This window comes from Hetaerina americana, unplaced genomic scaffold (assembly GCF_022747635.1).
Source record: "Hetaerina americana unplaced genomic scaffold, ioHetAmer1.1.p SCAF_7, whole genome shotgun sequence".
Taxonomy (NCBI): Eukaryota; Metazoa; Arthropoda; class Insecta; order Odonata; family Calopterygidae; genus Hetaerina; species Hetaerina americana.
The window spans coordinates 13,962,837-13,983,205 of NW_027287316.1; the positions used below are offsets into that span (position 1 = coordinate 13,962,837).

Consider the following 20,369-nt stretch of genomic DNA (forward strand, 5'->3'; position numbering starts at 1 on the left):
CGAATTTGTCGTCAGTTTTACCCGTCCGTCACCATTCACGCAGTTTTCATCGAACTCAATTCCAACCCACGACTTTTCGATCGATTTCGAAGCCTATTCGGTGTGAGTTCCTTGGAAAATTGTAGGTGATGCAAGAAAAGTTACTGCCCTCCACCATCTTGATAAGTGAGGCTTTGCACAAGGATCTTTCCACGGGCTTTAGGGCATACAATCAGCATGCGGTGATCACGTTTGTCATCTAGAAAACCGGACTTAGAGTTGATGTCATTGGTGTTTTTGGTGACACAAATTTGTTGTTGAAGCAGGTGTGAGCGTATGTATCAGGTTATCTAACGCGTTCAGCATAAAATTTTCTGGATTGGTACATTTTCGTTAATCACAATGGTTCAAGCGGAATAAAACGAGGAACATAATTCAATTTTACTCGTTTGGGGTGAATTTGAAGGTATTTTCACAGAGGTCATCGTGTTTACTTACACTGCAAGAACATGTACGGGTGAGACTACCAACAAGGCCGGGAATGCACGAGAACTTTTACGGGGGTGAGAAATACTAGTAACTATAGAGATTAGAAGAACGACCTATGACGAAGGATGCCGAAATTATCTCCTGATTGCGCTGCTAAACATAATTTGCATTCGCACAATGTTTGCCCCGTGCTTGAAAGAAGACGTCAAATACTTTGCGATTCTGTTTCATCGAAGGTTTCCTTAAACTGTCCCACAATTGAGGTGGATCTCGTAGGGGTTTTTGACCACGGAACTTAGAAAAAATAAATCATAAACTCGTGAAACATTTACTGCTCCTGCAAATTCAATATTATATACAGCGTGAAGTTTAATTTCTGTAATTGTCTACGATAAAAGAGTTCAAATCATAAAACTGATGGGTAAATATTAACACTGAACATAAACAAGCAGTTAAAATACTGAGATACTTTGAATTCTAACGAGGATTTCATATGCTGTAAATTAAATAAAGTACGAGATACATAAAGAACGGGTATGAAAAATGGGGCATGACAACTATAAAAAAGCAGGTAAAAATCCGAAAAGCAACTGGCAGTAACTGAGCGTAATTTACTGGAAAATCTGACGAATTGATAAAGTTCTCTTGTCCCAGGAGAGAAAAGAGGATGTTGATGAGCAGAGTAAATTTCGGGTGGCATCACTTCCACTAAAAAATACATTCATTTGAAAAACATCGTTCAATTAATGTACATTCCCCACCCCCATCCGACAGTACACTAAAGGTGATAATACGTTTAATCTGGAAATGTGTTTATTTATTACGGAATAAACAAATATATTAATATTTTCATTAATAACAGGCCGGGGAATATATGTTTTCCAGCTGGGGCCCCAAGAGGGAAATAATTAATGGGGATAACTGATATTAATTCACCTCTCAGGAAAAATAAACCGGAATTTGTCGCAACCGCACCAGTTGTCCTTTCCCGATGAGCCTTATATGTACGATCGTAATCCATATGCATACCTAGCATGAAATAATCGTTTTATTTATTTAATTTAAAATAATGAATTATATTACTTAAACGTTTTTTCTTTTGATAACAGGCAAGCACACGAGACCATAGACTGAAAAATATCAAGTCTGGGTGTCACTCTTAACTCAAAACCTCTTGGATATGATAGATACGCGGGTCCGCCTTGGTCCACCCGAGGGATTGAGAGAGACAGTGATTTGAGAATAAATGAGAGATAATCTTCCGCACCCTCCCATGGTCAAAGTAGTAGGGAGATAAGGAGAAGAATTGCACTTGGGAAAAGGGGCTTTCACAAGGAGGAGGGAGGTATGACAGGGACGTTAAGTAAGGATGCTAAGAAAAGACTTGTCAAATTTTGATATGGAGCTTATTTATGTACGGCGCGGAAACGTGGTCACTGAAGTAGGATGATAGACGGAGATTGGAGGCTTTTGAAATGTGGGTGTGGAGAAGGATAGAGAAAGTGAAATGATCCGAAAGGAAAACAAATGAGGAAGTGCTAAGTAGGGTGGCGAGGAGAGAGGATTGTTGGGAGAAATCCTAAGGAGGCAGGAAAAATGGATGAAGGGCGTATTGATCGGCAGTGGGATGTTGAAGACTGTGATAGAGGGGAGAATGCTAGGCAAACAAGGAAAGGGCATGAACAGGATAGGAATGTTGGACGGATGAAGAGAGGAAGGAAGTACTCAGAGATGAAGAGGGGCTTTTTGTAGAGTAGGATGCTGGGCTATGTTTTGTTAGGAGAAACAATATACTTATTAGGCAGTTGTGTCCACCCAAAACCTACAGTAACCGGTAGATTACCTTATAATAATCTTCCGCATTGGCGCTATGGCGAGACCAAACTTGGAAATGCGAAAACTATTTGGGATCTATCGGAGAAGTGTTAATGAAAGAATTAGGTAGATAGAGGTTTGGCGATTGTGCGAAATTGATATCAAATGGCCCTTCTTCCATTTACCCATAGGCAGGTGAAGCTCAAACATGACCGGTTATGTTCCTCAAAATTGTTACGAAAAGAAAATATGAGGGGGTAACTAGAATGACTAGGATGATAATCCCTTTAGATACAAAGTGAACCAGCAATATTATGACTTTTACAAAAGTACAGGACTCTTGAACTTACTTGTAGCATCAGAAATCGCGCGCTATACGCAGATCACCACACTTCGTTTACATACAAGATATAGACGTTTGCAAGGGACGTTTTAAATACCATTTCTTTTCTTGCATAATTTCCGACAAAAAAAATAAGGTTAAATGCCTGGTAAATTACAATGATATTCTAATCACACAAAAACCTACTGATATTAAAGATTTCTTCCATAGTCATCGATAACTACATTAAAAATACCAAATTCCACGAGTTAAAGTGGTTACACGCGTGAGAGGCATTATTTTGTACCTGTCGCTGGAAGACATTTCTACAAACTTTGAGTTTCGCTGATTACCATGATTAGATTTAGGCATCTGATTTAGATGGATGCTCTGAAAAATGGTTAACAAACCTCTAAAAATATTCCGTCTTAGCTGTTGCTATGGAGTATCTTTAACTTTGGATAGGGGGACAAAGGCAAAGGGAGAAGCTTTAAGGAAAAGAAAACGGCAAGATATGTACACCTTTGGTCTGGAAAAATATGAAGGCTTAATGAGAAAATCGGGCAACCAACGGAAACGTTCTACGGTAAGTGGACAGTGAGAAAAGCTTAGGGTAAACACTGAGAAGGAGGAGGGCTCATTATGAAATGAGCATGCTCTCTAGGCACGAAATATTGCTGAAGGGAGTATAGTGTGAAGGGAAAAGTTCAAGGGATGAAAGACTTCGAATGACCCCAGGGAGTCATGGTAATGATGCTGTGCCTATGTATGGACAAATGAAGTTAGTCATGTACTGGAGTGCAAAGAGTAATTAGTTATCATAATAAACCAATTCAAATATGCCGACGTTTTTAGGGGAGAAGATTGACAATAAAAGTCATTTTTAGCATCATAGATGAATGGGGGAGGAATGGAGATGAAACCAGCTTCCTTTCCCCTAATTATTAACAAAAAGCTCCCAAAGTGACGCTTGAGGTCCTATCTCTCTGAGGGAAGGCTGCTGTGTACTCGACACCCAATCAAGGATCAGAATTACCTGAAAAATTCGCCACTACACCGTTGAAACTTTAAACGGACACTTTGGCGTAGGAAGCCGGTAGCTAAGCAAGTACCAATCCAATTCTGCGGACAAATATGGATAAGCCAACTTTCATTTATTAATGATTAAGTAATGGCAGTGTATTTGATTTAAGAATGAAATGTGCTTACTATCAGGCAGGTAATTATATCTTTGCATTATACATACAGTAGAATTATTGAATTATACGAACCTAGGAAGAAAATTGAACATTTCACGTGATAGCTACTTGAGGCAAGATTTTCTCGTAACTTAAGAGAAATGTTAAGGAGGCCCTCTCTTGTTCCATTAAATAACGGTTTCTATTCTTCGAAAGCTAAAGGTAGGTTTGGCTCAACAAACTTCCTGGAATCATGAATTAAAAATCTGCATCCGTGGAGATCTCATTCCGAAGCGGATGAAAGTTTATTCAGGTTGATTTTGGAAATAAAAATTTAATTATTCAGATGAAATTCCAGTCTTAGGCACTAAAATCTAATGCACATTACATGAAATTCAATAATTTCACAGCCTACGTTTATGTAGTCTTTCAATTTATGGCCCAACGACGTTAAAATCCTACGATCACACTGATTTCATCCAAAATAGCATATATTCCAAAGAACATGAAGTTCAACCGGACATGTTGCATATTTGTCTTGATTGTTTTATCACCAAATAAAAAACTGGAATACGAACTGAGGTAAGGGCAAATAATTAATGGACTTTGATGAATATCCGAGGAAAACAAAAAATAATTTCGTGAAGGTTGTCTTGGAATTAGAGAAATATACTGTCCTGATAATTATTTTGACGTCAATGTTTAATCAAAAGAATTAAAAGACATCGAACTTATACGATGGATACAACCAGCGTCAAGGAAAAGGAAAACGTAAATGGAATCAAAGAAGTGAATGTGTACGAATATTAAGGGTTCGTGGCGCCATAAATGTTTCTGCGGATCATTTAGTGTGTTTGTTAAGTACGCAACGGGCCACAACCGTTGAGGAATCGGATATGAATTTTCCACTTATGTCATTTATTGCATGACTTGAAGACTGAGTGGGGAGAGGAAACCAATGATCTTTCCCCAACGGTCGGCCATGATCAAGGAATAGCCATAATCGATAGATCACCGAACCCGATGGCCGAAATTTTCGATTACGACCATTAGGTTACATCCACGGATGGCTTTTATTAAATCAAGTCAGTGCCTTCACGGGGTAATCTCCCGCGGTCTCGATTCCCAATCGCTGGGCTGCGACCCAGTAAACTTCTATTATTTTTAATGGAATTTCTCCCGGAGCATCGTCGAGGGTTCTTGGCCCGAAAATTGGGGCGCCTGCCCGACCGACTGAACGAGCCGTGAGGCAAATGGAACTTCAGGGGATTGGAATCGCAATTATGATCGTCGGGCGTGGTGGCTTCGAAAAACGACCCATTAGTGGGGGGAGGAGGGGGTCGTTCCAATCCTGGTCTCCCCGCCATTTCGCGCGGAGGGCGCTGAAAACATAGGACGTATCACGACTGCTTGGCTTTCCCAAGGTCATCACCATTAGCCTACGATTGTAACACAGGCCGAAAATCACGGAAACGTCTCATGACATAAAACTAATTGATTGTTCAAATAAAAAAATAATCATAAGAATAATACATGCTCATTCAGTCCTACAACACCCAAGGTGGGGGCGGAGGAGAAAGAGGGACTAAGGGAGATTTTCGTACAAAACATCTTTCCCAAAAGGGTGCAGAACAATGGAAAAATAATGAGGGGGTGGTTTGCAGAAGGCACGAATAGCCACAGTCTCGGCATGAACAGAAATAGACAACGATGGAGGGAGGGGAATGAAAAACACAAAGGACATGATCATTTGAAAAGATATCATGTCGGCTCAGTCAAACGTTGATAAGAAGACTACAAAGGCCAGAGTCAGACAGGGACCTAGGGAGAATCGCGTACCCCTCATCCACCACAGTCACCCCTATTTTTAAATTAGCTCTCCGCTCTCGTAAGAGAATGGGAGACAAATTCTGCTACTCTCCCCATTTTACCAGGATGCATTAAACTCCATAAAGTTCAGTGATCCATAATCTTGCCTCATTCAATCGTTTGGAGTTATCTATTTGATAGATTTAAAATGTTTATGGCACAAACGAAGAAAGACTGCGCCAAAAAATATGTGGCGTGGGGAACTAGATGAAACAATGAAAATTGCAAAAAATATTGCATATATTTCAGTCGTAGGTCTTGATGTCGACAAATAATATTTATGAACGCACATAAATATTTAATGCGTCAAAAATAGTTCCTCAGTGAGCTCTGCACCCGCAGAAAAATGGTTTTGATATCTAATTCCATTTTTACGGCAGCCAAAAACTGTATCATACTCCCAGTCTGTAACGTATTTTGAAGCTAGGTGTTTTGGAATTTACACGACTTTTTAAAGTAATTTAATGGTGTCACAATTGATTATGATTATTATCCATTCTGTAAGCTTCGTTGACTATTGTAATTGCACACTATATCCATTTTATGTTCAGAAAAACCACAGCACAACGTTCATTTTACTGACAGCTGTCTGAAGCCAGTAACCTATTCACAAAAACTCATCGGAATCATCAGTTATAAAAGTATAGGGTAAGAATGATGTGAGGATACTAGAATAATATCCGTCAAAATTTACGTGGATTTCAGTCCTGATACCTATGTAAATAAAAATGCTTCCCTTCATTTGCATGCTATTCTAGCGGGTAATGGAATTGGAGCACTCGAGTTTTAACGAATGAAAAAAATACATCATTGATTTTACCCTTTCGAGTGCGACTAACTAAATTATATCCGTTCTGCTTGTTGAGCAGCATCCTCATTACTACTGAATTCTCTGGAGTTATATTGAATTTGACCGTCGGAGGTAGGAAAAAGTTTCCGAAATATTCTATTTTTACGGCTATATTTCTGTAAAACTCTGTCCTTATTCCAAAAGTATGGAATTTTATCATATTCAAAGTGCTTTAACAAGGAGCCACAATGACAGATACTTGAGAGTGTTTACTCAATTATACACGATATGCCGATTTCATCAAATACATTATTTCTGTTCCTAGTTCTGTTCGCTGTTGGATGGATCGTTACTATGAATAAAAATTATTAATTCTGAGGAATAATGCATTTTATAATCACCGTTTTACGGGATCCTTTTGTACGAACTCGGAGATGTTTTAACCGATTTTGAGAAAATTTATTATACAAGGATATAAAAATAAAGAATTTTTAGAAAAGGTTACAGCACCAAGTTTTAACATCAGGAAGAGTAGAGGAACAAATGGCGTAGAAATTGAAGTGAAATACGCGAGAATGATGGAATGCCTTTGGGATTGAATATGAAATAATTCAGAAATGAATTTAGATATTTCTGTACCAAAACAATATGGAATGAAATAATATGAACTCCATATATTTGGAGTTCTTCTAATAAGATTGCGCAATTTTCATTTGAGTAAACCAGGAATGTCATCAGCATAGACGGGTGATATGTGATATATAAATTGACTTTAGCATATGTTAGGAACAAGAAGATAGGACGAGTAATTACTTACCGCAGTCTCCTTCATAAGTGACAGCTAAGTATTCCTGACTTCTGCATGACGCAACCTGTAGGTCGCATTCACTCCGATACGTTTTCCCATCTGTACCACACACTGGGTTGTCCTCCATCTGTGAAAACGCGTGTACAGCGATAAATAAAAAGGAAATAGCCATAAAAAACAATCTTGCAATTTGAAAAAATGACATTATATTATTGCATTATATCAAGAGATTATATCTGATTATATTTATAATTAGTAAAAAGTATATCCAGAACGTTGGAAAAATCAACGTATTTTTCCACTGAATTTTCATTGGTACAATGTGATTCCCCACGATGTGTCATCATCAGATATCTGATGATGTCAGCCAACTGTCCAGCTGTCATGGCGAAACGCATTGCAGCATGTAAACTCTGTAAAAATGAATGTCAATACTTCCATGCGCACAAATTCAAAGATGTGAAGCTGAAATCATGAATTTTATGCAGTAAAACCATTTTCTTGCGCAAACTTAAAAGTAGCTTTGTCTTGACAAAGCCTCTCCCGGGAAAGAAAGGCGTGACAGGTGTCGACATAGACATCAATTGAGAAATTACGTAAGAGTATTACAGGTGGGGAGGAACATATATTTTGGGGTTCTTGAAAACCAGAGTAAGAAAAAATATTTTAATAAATTGATCAATTGACTGTGAGCGGATTGAACTCTTAAGTATTTTTTATGCTTTAAGAATTGAGATTTGAAGAGTGAAAAGAAAAAAAACCGATTTCTTCTTAGGTCTTCCTTAATTTAAGTGATAACAGGATAATAAAAAAATAACTTTATTTAAAATACTTATTTTACCACGGACGGGATTTATTAAAATATCAATTGAATTAATTTCAACAAATGAAGTTTTCTGAACTCCTTCGTTAAAAAAACTTCAGCTACATTTATTCAAAGATAATTATTAATGCTGGCTCGTTGTAGGGTAAATGAAACTTGAAGATCAGTGCGGGGGAGAGTTCCAGTTTTTCTATTGAATTGATGTTTTTTCAGAAAAGCCAACAGTCGACAACCGCCCATTTTTTATCATTCAATATAATCATCAATTCTTTTGAGATATTGAGTTTTTGTCAGCATTTTTAAAGCGTTTGATTAATTTAGGAATGTTTAGAATCTAAAGGGCACGCAGGTAGATGAAGACTTACCGTATCCGGACAGGGTCCAGGGCAGACACACCGGGCCTCCCCGTCCATCCCACTGCCCGCTTCGCATTTCGAGTAATGTTCGCACCGTTTCCTTTCGCAGCCATCTGAAGGAAGGTAAATAAAGCATCGATGAGTTCAATGAAAGAATTGTCTGGAAGCACACTTTTCCTTGGGATTCACATGATTTTTTGCTACGACGTCGCTTTTTGGTTTAATCAGGAGGCAAAATATATTGTTTCTTATGATCTTCTCCACAGGATGCCCCTCTCAATACCCGATGGGATTATTCTGAGATAGGTTACATCTTTCAACTGAATTGTCACAGATTTTTTAGGAATATAGTTTGCGATCAAAAGCTAGAGCATTCTAAATGATTTTAGACTCGTAATTTCCTGTTTAACTACTAAATCAGATTGTATATAAATGATAAGTTTATTTATTTTCACCTATTTTTGTGATTTACAAGCCAAAGTAGTAAACAAATATCCCAGGAAAACCTCTTGCTCGGAAGTGAGAAATCGACTACGGGTTGATATTTAATTTTTAAATTTAGCAACACTGTTCTTTTCTTCAGTTTTAATAGAATTAAAAAAAACTATTTTCCTCATCCGATTTTTTAATGAGATATTTAATACTAATAGTATTTCTATGGGATATCTTCACCATGTCAGGCAAATTTAACTGAATATGAAACGAGATTCTCGAAAGGTGCGTCGTGCATTTACATCGTTTGTTAAAATTAAATGTAGAATGATTTTTTCCACCGACGTGGACGGCTGGAGTGCGACAATTTGTGGCGGTATAGGTTGTGGGTGGTCTTGGGAAAGCAACGCGACCCGATTCAGTTGTCTGTGGGCCATTACAGTACGCTTCTCACTGCAAAACCGGGCCCCTGCTCGAGGGTCGCGTCATGGATGCATGATTGAAGCCACGTTCCATGGAGAAACGATACGCGATAACATTTTGTGTTGAGCTCGAAAAATCGTATTCATGGGATACAGCAATGTCCCGAGGAATGGTTTTCCGCTGGCACAAGATGTCCCGGGAGGGTAGAGCGGAGGTTGATGATGAGGAATTCCCTGGACATCCATAAAAAACACAAGTGTGATGAAAATGTGCAAAAAGTGAGACTCAATTCTGATTGACCCCAAAGTGTCAGGGTGTAAGCAGAAGAAAGCAATATTCAGAAAACTACAGCGCATTGCATTCTTACGGAAGATTTAGCCAAGGGAAAGGTGTATCATGACGGTCCCCAAAGGTGCTGTCAGATGACTTCTTGTGTGACAAAATCTTGCCTTGGACCTCTTGGACCACGGCGAAAGTGATCCGAATTTTTAGAGTAGGTGGTTAGTGGTGAGAAGACATGGGTTTTGAGTACGACCCAAGTATAACCCCTCTGAGTACAATTGTGGACCACTGGATTATGTCAAACCATGCCATGACGAGGTGCCTGAACTAGGGTCCTGTTGCTGCCTTACAGGAAGTATACCACAACTGTCGGAGGCCCTGGTATTGGTTTATCAATACAAAAGGACGCTCTAATGAAGAATTTTAGCAATTTGTACTTTGATCTCTTATAAATGTTTTTCCCAGATTTATTCCACTTATTTTTGGGACAGACCGTGTGTATACTAAAGAATAATTAGATTCTCTTTAAACTCTCTAATTGGAGACACTCTTTTCCTTATTTAATACAGCGCCGTTATTCCCCCACGTTACATCCAATACGGCTGAAATAATGCTGAATAAATGATCTAAAACTTGCCCTCGTTTAAAAAATAATTAAACCAATCTTTAGGATGGCACTCGATCTGACCGTGGAGCGCCTTTTGTGCGAGATATAAAGTTTTAAATGGGCACGAGAGCGAGAGATTGGGTTGAGGGGGGGGAGTGGGGCAGGGGGGTTGGCAGGGATTTGCAATGAAAAATTCCTCAATCCTCCCCCACCGCGGAAGAGAGACTTACGGCGAACGGAGCGACGGGGCGGACCTTTGGGGAAACACACTCGGAGTGTCCGTCGCGTGCCGCACAGGTGCCCCGACAGCAGAGTTTGTTTCGAGAGGGATTATTAATGAAATCAGTGCTTGACGACGGATGTCGCGAAATAGTCCCCCGTGTTTGAGTTGCCTACCGTGCCATTTAGTTGCGCGCATTATTTCCTTTCTCGACCGACGGCAAGAGATGGAGGGAGGCCAGCGGAGCTCGGACTTAGTGAGCAGGCAGGTAAAGGGACTACGCGTGCGGGAATGAGTTTTCCTAGATGAGGGGAGTGGGCGTAAAGAGAGGAAACATACTCCGGAGTGGCCCGAGGGGTGAGGAAGAGGGAAGAGGGGTCGGGCTTGTTGGGGTACGGATTTCAAGAGAGGGTTTGGTGGGCGGAAGGAAGTTGAGGGAGGGGAAAGAAGTAACCCACCCCTGGTCCGGCCCTGAGCCGAGATGCCTTCAGGCTGGCGGAGCTTGTGAACGCGGCTCGTTAAAATTTCCGGGCGACGCGCCCGGTCCCATTAAAAATTGAAGTGCCGAATAAAAGCAAACAAGAGGCAAAAGAGGAGTGAGGCTAATTTGGGGTCCGCGGGGAAATCATGGACCGCGGGGGTGTGGGAGGAGACGGCACAAGGGGCGGGGGGGCAAGGCGTCGGCGTGAGCACGCGTGCATACCCAGACGCCGACCGACCCTGTGGTGTTTACACGACGGAGGCGGACCGACGCTCTCGGTGAATGCGGGGGAGGGTCGGCTTTAAAATTTCAACCCGCGGCCGGAGGGGAGAGGGACGAGTAATGAAGGTGGTCTGCCCGTGCGGATATATTATTCAAATGAATTTTGAACGCAAGGAGTGGCGACTACAAACAAATTAAAAAAATATATATATCAATCATGCAGCGGCTGCATGGTGCACAATTCGGCCCGCTTATGTCGTCTGCGTGTGTTGAGGAGGAAGGGCGTGCAGCACTTCTGCACGTAGTGGGTGATTATTTAAGGAATAATGCACGCGCATTTCATGTTAAACCATTTCTCATTCTAATGCTGGACACTCCTGACGACCGCTTTTCATGTCTCTCCTCTGTCGCTCCATCCCAGGGGGGGGGGAAACGCTTAAGGACTGTCAATATGGCCGCATAAATCAGCTTTGTGCAACGTCATAATAGATGAGACTCAGCAGAAGGGTGTTCTTTTAATTTGGAAGCACGAACACCGTAATGCAGCGAGATGACTTGTCGTATAACGTGCCTACAATCGACCACCACGGAAAAAAACACCATATGCTGAAAAAAAATAGGTCAACCTTTTTGTTTCATGACCCCTCAACTCAAAAGCGTTCCGAGTATTGGCTGAAATCTGATTAAATTACTCTTAATTGGAATGTACTCTGTTTCCCTTGAACAACTTTCATTCATTCCTTTCTATCTCAATTGCGGTTTCGGAAAAAAATTCAATTCTATCATCACATAGGTCGACTTAAACTTCCCAGTCAAAATAATAGGTTAGGACCATTTTCCCTGCTTGTTTATCTGAATATGTTTGCGTGAAAACGAGGGTTGATGAAAAACTATTATTATAACTGATGATATCACCTATGCGTCGAAACCGGCAGTGTTTTAAAGTTTTTTTTGAAATGAAAAAATACCAAGTTTATTTATTCACTGACTGTTGACATTAGTTAGGAAAACTGATAAGATTTTGGCCATGTGTGGAATATAAATGCTACTACGTCGTTGATATACTTCGCCTATCTCTATAGTCATTACATCATATGTTTTCGACGGTTATGTCGGCATTATTAATTGTACCTTTACGATTGCTTCCTATAACATCAGTGCCACAAATGTGGCGAAGGGAATGTAATGTTAAAATCAACTTTTTTAATTTTATCCTTTGGCGTGATTTTCTCTGTCATTGGCTACGGCCTTGACGCAATGGAAGGTTTGTGCATTCCGTGGACACAGAAATGGAAACTGGGAAGAAAGGTAGTTACTATAAATCAGGTGAGTGATGGTATACTCTTGGTAGATATAAAAAGCTGACCGGACCGATAATCTAGGAGTACATGCCGATAAATAGCCCCCGGGAGGAAGAAGTAGAGAGTTTGTACGATCGATTAGAAGACATAATTGGGAACGTGCCAGGAAGAGGAAGCACCCAGTATTAATGGGGGATTGGAACGCCCATGTAGGCGAAGGCAGGGATTGGAGAGAGGTAAGAGAGAACGGTTTAAGAGTCATCGCGGAGAGAAAGCAATCAAGTTACGCAGACGAAGAGACTTGACACTGGTTCAAACAGCATCACAGGCCTAGGTACACATGTTAAATACCGGGAGAATCATGTAATACTAGTTATATCGTATCATGATTCGACAAATATTTAGAAATAGCATCATAAACTCACACATCAGGAGAGAATGCAGATGTGGATCATAATTTAGTTTTCATGAAACAAAATTTGAAATTCAAATGGGTTATTTGGGGAAGGAGAGGGCCTCCAAGAGGAATCTTGAAGGATTAACGAGAGTAAAAAGGAAGGAACGCCAAGAAAAAATGAACATCTAAATGAGGATAGGGGAATGAAAAAGGTTAGAGAAAGGAAAGTGAATCTTAAGAATGGGATAGAGAGAGAGAGAGAGCAGCAAAGGAAGTGATAGGAATGGTAGGGAATAAGAGAATTAACAAGGCACAGGTCATGGGAGAAATAATAAGAGAATGGATGAAAGAAGAAAATGAAAGAGAATCAACATGGAAACGGGGTTAAAAATGTATGGAAAGTGAAAAAATTAAACTGAAGCAAGAAACTAATACGTCCAGTGAAATAGGGAGGAAAGATCAGTTCGAGGATATGAAGAAATATAAGATAAAAGGAAAATTTGAAGCTCTGCGAGTGTAAGAAGGTAAATGAATTGCCAGGACGTAGTAAAGGAAAAACTACCCCTACCGTAACAAATAAGGCAGGAAAGTTATCGATGGAGCCAGATGAGATCCAAGGAAGGGGAAATAATAGGCAGAAGAGGTTATGGCAAAGATATTAGGCCGGACAGTTTAGAAATAGAAAGGGAATGTAAAGTTGATGAGGACAGCTTTGGTCCAGCAATACTAGATAGCGAGATAGAAAAAGCGTAAAGGGAGATGAAGTCGGATGAAGCAGTACAAATAGATTATATCCTCGCAGAATCACTGAGTTGAGAGAAAAACGAAAGGAGGGAATTGTTTGAACTTATACAAGGTATTTATGAGGGAGATATTTGACCGGAAGATTTCCTTTGGTCAGTTTTGATTTCCGTTCCAAAAAAGTTAAAAACAGCAGCACGTTAGATCAATGAGTTTTATTTCACATGCAGCAAAGGTAGTTCTAAGAATCATCCCTGGAAAGTTAAAAAATAGTGCGAACAACTTGGGTTTACAAAGGAAAGAGGAAAGCGTGGCGCCATTGCGAAGATGAGAACACCACTAGAAGGGAACACTGAATATAAATAGGATGACTTTTGTATATTTCGTGGATTTCAAGAAGGCGTTCGAGCGTGTAGAGTGGGCAAAATTAATGAATAAACATGTGTTGTGGAGCATGGGAGTGAACTGGAGGGAAAGGCAACTGACTTTGTATTTGAAACTTGTACAGGAATGGAACGGCGTAGGTAAAGACAGTAGATGGAGAATTGGGATGGAAAGTGATGGGCATGGAAGTGAGACTGATTTGTCCGTCATCGCCGGCACTTTTTAAACTTAGTGTACATATGTGCGGAGGAAATGTTAAGGCCAGCATGGGAAGAGCTGAAGTAGGAGGAAATAAAAGTGGGCGGAGAGACGATTTAGGCAGTCAGGTTTGCAATGTCCACGAAATAGTGAGTGGGGCAACAAGGGATTTCATTTATTATTAAGTACTTCAAAGGAACAATGTGAGAGGTATGGGATGAGGACCAACCACCAGGAAACAAAAGTGATGAGGATATTGAGAACTAAGATAGCCAAGTTAAATATCCAAGTAGGAAGAAGTAAAATAGATCAGGTAGAGCAGTTCACATATTTGAGTGGGAAGTGGACGTAGTAATCGGGATATTAGGAGAAGAACTGCGCCACCAAACGTAGCATTTACAAGAAGAAAATAACTGATGAAGAGAGTAAAGAGGTTAGGCTAGTAAGGCTAGTAAATATTTTAATATGAAGCATAGGGATTAAATGAATGTGAGATATGTTCTCGGAAGAGAGCAGGTGAACGTAAATTGGACACTTCCAGAGAGTTCTGTGTGACAGTGAATGGAGAAGATAAATTAGATAGAGAGGAAGGCAAGCGCCCGAGGTTTTATTGAGTGAATAAAGAGAAGTTACTGGGGAAATCCAAACAAGGCAGAGAAAGTGAGAGGAGAAAATATTGAAAGGCAGTGGAATGTTGAAGACTATAATAGAAGTGAGAATTTTAGGTAAGCAGTGAAGAGGAAGGCATACAGTAAACTTTCTAGACGGATTCAGGGTGGGCAAGGATTACGAAGAAATGAAGAAAGAAATAGTTTAGGGTAAAAAAAGGAAGTTCTCGTGATTATTTAAGCATATAATCGTTAGGGATGGTCCGTAACCTACCTATCAATGGGTAGAATCCCTTGAATGAATGGCGAGATTTTAGTATGTATGCCAGATATTTCCAGAGTTTAAAGTAATGAAATGCAAACGATAAACGCAGAAGAGCCCCATGAATAAAAAACTACATGGACTTGTATAATTTCGGAATTAATCATTTTATTATTTCAATATCTCCTCGTCGTAAAATGTTTTCTTGTTATCATATACATTGGCCCGCATTTTTCATAGAGATTTAAATATTTGAAAAAGCCTCAAATCTTCCCTCGTGTGGGAGTGTACATAAAATTTTTAATTCGAGCTTACTAAATGCCCCATTTTGACCTGATTTTCAACGTTTTCGGGACAATTTTACGACGCCCCATGCGATTGCATATTTAGCGCATAAAAATAAAGTAATTTTCCGATTGGCAGGAATATTTAAATACCTACAAAAACACACTATTTGAATTTCCCTATATGGAATTGACTTTTAAACATTACCCCAAATGTATAAATGAGGAATAAGCCCTCATCGGAATACATCCACGCCTCCGAACCCTGGAGGTGAGTTTATTCGTGTGTCTATGTGTTTGTTGGTGTACCAAACGCGATTCAAGGGGCATTAGAAAGGGATGGCTAGAAGGTTATAAAAGTGGGTAAGGAAGGAGGGCATGAAGATATTGGTGAATAATGGTCTTTCAATTAATTAACATAAAATATATGGGGCTATCCACTGTTTATTTATTTTATATTAATCCGAAAACAGCACTTGGGCCTTAACATCGGACTTTTTTAAACAATAATATTACAAAAATAACAAATTTCAATTACCCAAGCCCTAAATGGAGAAAAATCCACCTAGGTGACAATCAAACCCCTGCATTTGGGTTGGCATGCGAGGACGTTACTCCGCCGCCACCGGGGCCGCCAAAAATACGCGTATATCTGAGGAATAACAATCTAGACTGGATCTATATCTGACAATATGATATTCGTCAAAGATTTGACTTCAGGCATGACATAAGAGCGAGGTACAATGGATTTGCAATTCTTTTCTCGAATGCGACTCAATTAAACTCTGCGCTTTGTCAATTCCCTTCCTATCCCGGAAGGACACGGACATTGCTTTGATGTGTTTATTGAGTATTAAACATTAAATGGCACAGAGATCAGGGAATCAGGCCGTGGTTTAATTTTCAGCGATGTTACAAAGCACCAAAAATTGCAAACCTACAAAATAATTATGATATAAATAGATTGGTGATTGAGGTCGTGGTTTGTCCCCTTTGACATGCTCTAAAAAGTCAGAAAATCGTTCAATCACGGCGATTGCGGCGAATATCTTCAATTGTCCTATTTAGAATTATATTAGGGCTTAGGCGTAAGATGGGACTATTTAGTCTCATTCTTGCCTTAAAACAGACGTTTTATTATGATTTTAGCAGGAAATTTAAACTTACGCAGCAAATAAACTATCGATAATGTCCAAAATTTACTTTTTCCGGCATCTTTTTGTCCCTATTTATGTCATGAAGAAAACGACCCAGTCTTAAATTGTACGAACGATAACATATACAAAAACAGTTCGCACTACTTTCAGTATGGAATAGCGAGACGTCCGAGGTTCAAAACTGGACCGTCGGGGGTACAACCAAAATCCCGGAAAGGCGCATTGAAATGGAATGGCTGCGGTGTACAGGGACTGTTACACCGTCTACGAGGAGTAAACGGAAAAGGTTGTGGGAATAGACCGTATTAGTTTCAATACTGAGGTGATTTCGGTGTTATAATAGAAAGTCTCGGGATATCTTCTTAACCCTATATCTGATAGTTAAAATTCGGCTGAATTCTGATCATCTAATTTTGCTTATCCTAATTGCTCCTCCGTCTGGAGTAGAGAATTGTGGGACAAGTATATTTTCAAATAATAATCAGAAAAACCTCGTGATGAAGTCATAATTGACTCAATATATACACAATCATTACGAAAACAGAAATAAAGTACACAACAATGAATGATATATGGGTCAAATGACACTGGTTCCAGAAGTACCCGTCCTGACCTACAGATGGCGGTATATTGTTTAGTATTTGTTTGGAAGCCATCAATAGGGGACGTTATCAGCAAATTCATTAAAATGGAGAAAATTGGTCATCATTATGTGATAAAATAATTTCATTTGAAAGGCCTCAGCCCAACCATATAAAAGCTGAACTGGATTCTAATCTGGATGAGTCTGCTCCTTCGTTTACAGCAGTAAAATATTGGGTAGCAGAGTTGAAACGAGGCTGTACCAGCTGTCAAGACAAACATCACATTAGTCGACCAAATAAGGTAACGACTCCAGAAACGGTGAAGGAAATCCACGAAGTGATACTGGATGATCGTCGACTGAAAGTGCGCGAACTATCAGATATGGTAGGCATTTCAATAAGCGCAGTGCATCACGTATGAACTGAAAATTTGGACATGAGAAACCTGTATGTAAGATGGTGTGCCGCGTTTACTCACACTCGAGCAAAACCAGTGTCGTGAAGATGTTTCAATTGAGTGTTTAGCCAAGTTTTACAGCAACAAGGCAGCATTCTTGAGCCATTTCATAACCATGGATGAAACATGGGTCCATTATTTCACACCCGAGACAAAAGAACAATCAAAACAATGGATTCAAAAGGATTTCAAAGAGGGCAAAGACCGTTTCATCTGCAGGCAAGGTCATGGCGTCGGTTTTTTGGGATGTATGCGGGAAAATATTCATTGACTACCTTGAAAAAGAACTATCAATGGCGAGTATTATGCGAACTTATCGCAACGTTTGAGCGAAGAAATCAAGTAAAAGCGGGCGCATTTGGCTAAGAAGAAAGTGTTGTTTAATCAAGTTAATGCACCTGCTCACAAATCCGTTATTGCGATGACCAAAATTCATGAATTTAAGTTTGAATTGCTACCTCATACATCCTATTCACCAGATTTAGCCTCCTCGGATTATTTTCTGTTCGAAAACTTGAAAAAATGGGTCGGTGGTCAAAGATTTTCCAACCGTGAAGAAGTGATGTTGACAGTTAATGGCTATTTTGAAAAGCAAGACAGTTCTTATTGTAAAAAGGGTTCGAGCTTATTGAACATCGCTGGGAAAAGTGTATAGAGCTGAAAAGAGATTATGTTGAAAAATACATACATTTTTTTCCAAAATATTTGTTTTCTTTGTTAGGTCGGGTACTTCTGGGATCACCCTCGTATATGGGGCACTTACGATAGTCCGTTACGCGGTGGGAAAAAATTACGAGATTAAATCTATTTTGTGAGTACATATTATTTATACCAAAAAGCCAATGTACAAAATGCGAAAAGTTGAGGAATTTTTGAGTTTTTTCCTTACAGTTATCCCTCTTTCTTTGATATTTGTGGGGCGATGAACGACGGAGAGGGCTTAAATTTTTCGTCACGTTTCATTATGCACGCCTGTTATCTCAAAAATTGATTCATTGCTTTTTACAAACAAGCCATACTTCTTCAGGTCATCCCAAATGTTTCATTGGCATAAAAAACATACCGAAAACCAACTGGAGTAAATACTTATAGTAGAAGATAAATAAAATATGATAATGTCATTTATAAAATGACTCTCTTTTGCACATAATTAATAATCACGCAGCAGTTCCTCAGAAGTGATCTGTAAATGAATAACATTAAATATATCTACATATTTTTTTGATTGAAATGATTATTCAAAAGCCAATTTATACGAAAATCTAAGGACAAGGAAGGCATTCAGAAATCCTCTGAAGGAGAGAAACACAATTTAATTATATTTGAAATTTTTTTGGCATTTAAAAAATGGGATAAACCCGCTGCCCTAACTAAGAGCATTGTCTCAATTACCTTACCCGCTAGGGGGTTTGTTTACTACGTGACGCGTTCTTTGTTATATTTTTCACGGCGGTCAAGTGTGCCTACTCGAATTTTCCTCGAATCGAGTACATAGTCCACTCTTTACCACCAAACCTAGTCTTAGTCCAGTCTTTGCCCACAGTCAAGCTTTGAGATATCTAAGCGTGAAAATAGAATTTCCCGGAGATTAATTTTGTATTCTCCTCCGAGTACAACCTCTCCTGCTCCCCCTGGATGCTTGAACTGCCGTCGCAAGGAATAGAGACAAGTCAATCACGTGCGGTGAGGGCAATATGGAGCGATGCAGATTGGGGGCGCGCGTCACATTTGAAGAATGAAAAAATATCACAGCAATCAACTCGAAGGCTTGTTTGATAGATGAGAGTGTTGGGAATACTAAGGCCTCCATTTACGGCGTGTACAAGTCAAACATCAGAGTAATGGGGGGGGCGGAGGGGGGAATTTTTTTAGAAGAGCTACTCATACAGTTTGAGTAAAGCTAATAGTTTCTTGAGGCGTCACCAGAAATCAAACCCGGGTCCCCTTAGCTTAACGCTCTAATCATAGGGCTATCACGCTACCCCTCTATTGAAGAAATAAATTAAAAATTTGATTTAAAATTTGAAGATTAAAATATTTCCACTGAGCGTCTCAGGGATATTCCAAATCTACAGACAAAAAATGATAAAATTTGTAACTGCTGCGGTGTAGCTATTTGCGTTTTAAAAAATCTGTAAAATTCCCTTGCTAGAGAGCATGAATATTTTTGAGAGTCGAACTTTTTAAGGAACGGTTGTGGGAACCAGCCTCGTAGAATTCGCAGCGAAAAGAATTTGAGAAGCCAGATTGTGGAGCTTGAAACGAAGTGAAGATCGTGTTTAAGTTTTCGCAAACAATTTGTTTGCTTCATTTCTGTGAGGCTGAATGAATTATGCTTTCTCCGTAATAAAACCAACGTGATCAGGTTGAAGTTTCTCCCACTTTAATCCACAGCAACAATGCTAACTTCTAGAGCATTTTTGATGAATACGCGGTAAGATCTAGTTGATTTAACGTTAATGTATTTAATTAAGGTGGATAAATAAGTGAATATAAATAAAAAAGAACTGAAAATATAATATGAAACCAAACTATCGACTGTTTCAACGAAAAAATGGGAGATAACACACAAAATGACAAGCGACAGGTTAGTCTTGCAGGAGAAAAATTTCCAGAGGGCCCGGGTTTGATTCAAAAGGACGCCTCTTGGCACCCTCAACTTCACTTAAACTGTGTAATTTTTCAGGTACCAGATCTTACTGGGAAACCAAAACAGACAAATGGAAAGGAATAAACGTATGGTTTACTTGAACTTACTCCTATGGTTTCACGTATAATTGAAGGAAAGAACCCTGATGTGTGAAATTAACAAGCCGCTGGACTTAGTACTGGGTGAACCTCTACCCTCAACAATCAAACTGACCTTTGGGCTGATAACTGTAGTTTTTAGAAGTAATATT

At 39.5% G+C, this 20,369-nt stretch overlaps 1 protein-coding gene across 1 annotated transcript in view; it reads right to left on the bottom strand.

The window, feature by feature from the left end:
- LOC139696544 (agrin-like) overlaps positions 1-20,369 on the bottom strand; it is a 161,880-nt gene that overhangs the window by 31,902 nt on the left and 109,609 nt on the right. The window contains exons 5-6 of the mRNA XM_071595348.1: positions 8,439-8,542; positions 7,260-7,377 (exon numbers count right to left, since the gene is read on the bottom strand). Coding sequence (XP_071451449.1) covers positions 7,260-7,377; positions 8,439-8,542 — 222 coding nt within the window. The remainder of the gene's footprint in view (positions 1-7,259; positions 7,378-8,438; positions 8,543-20,369) is intronic.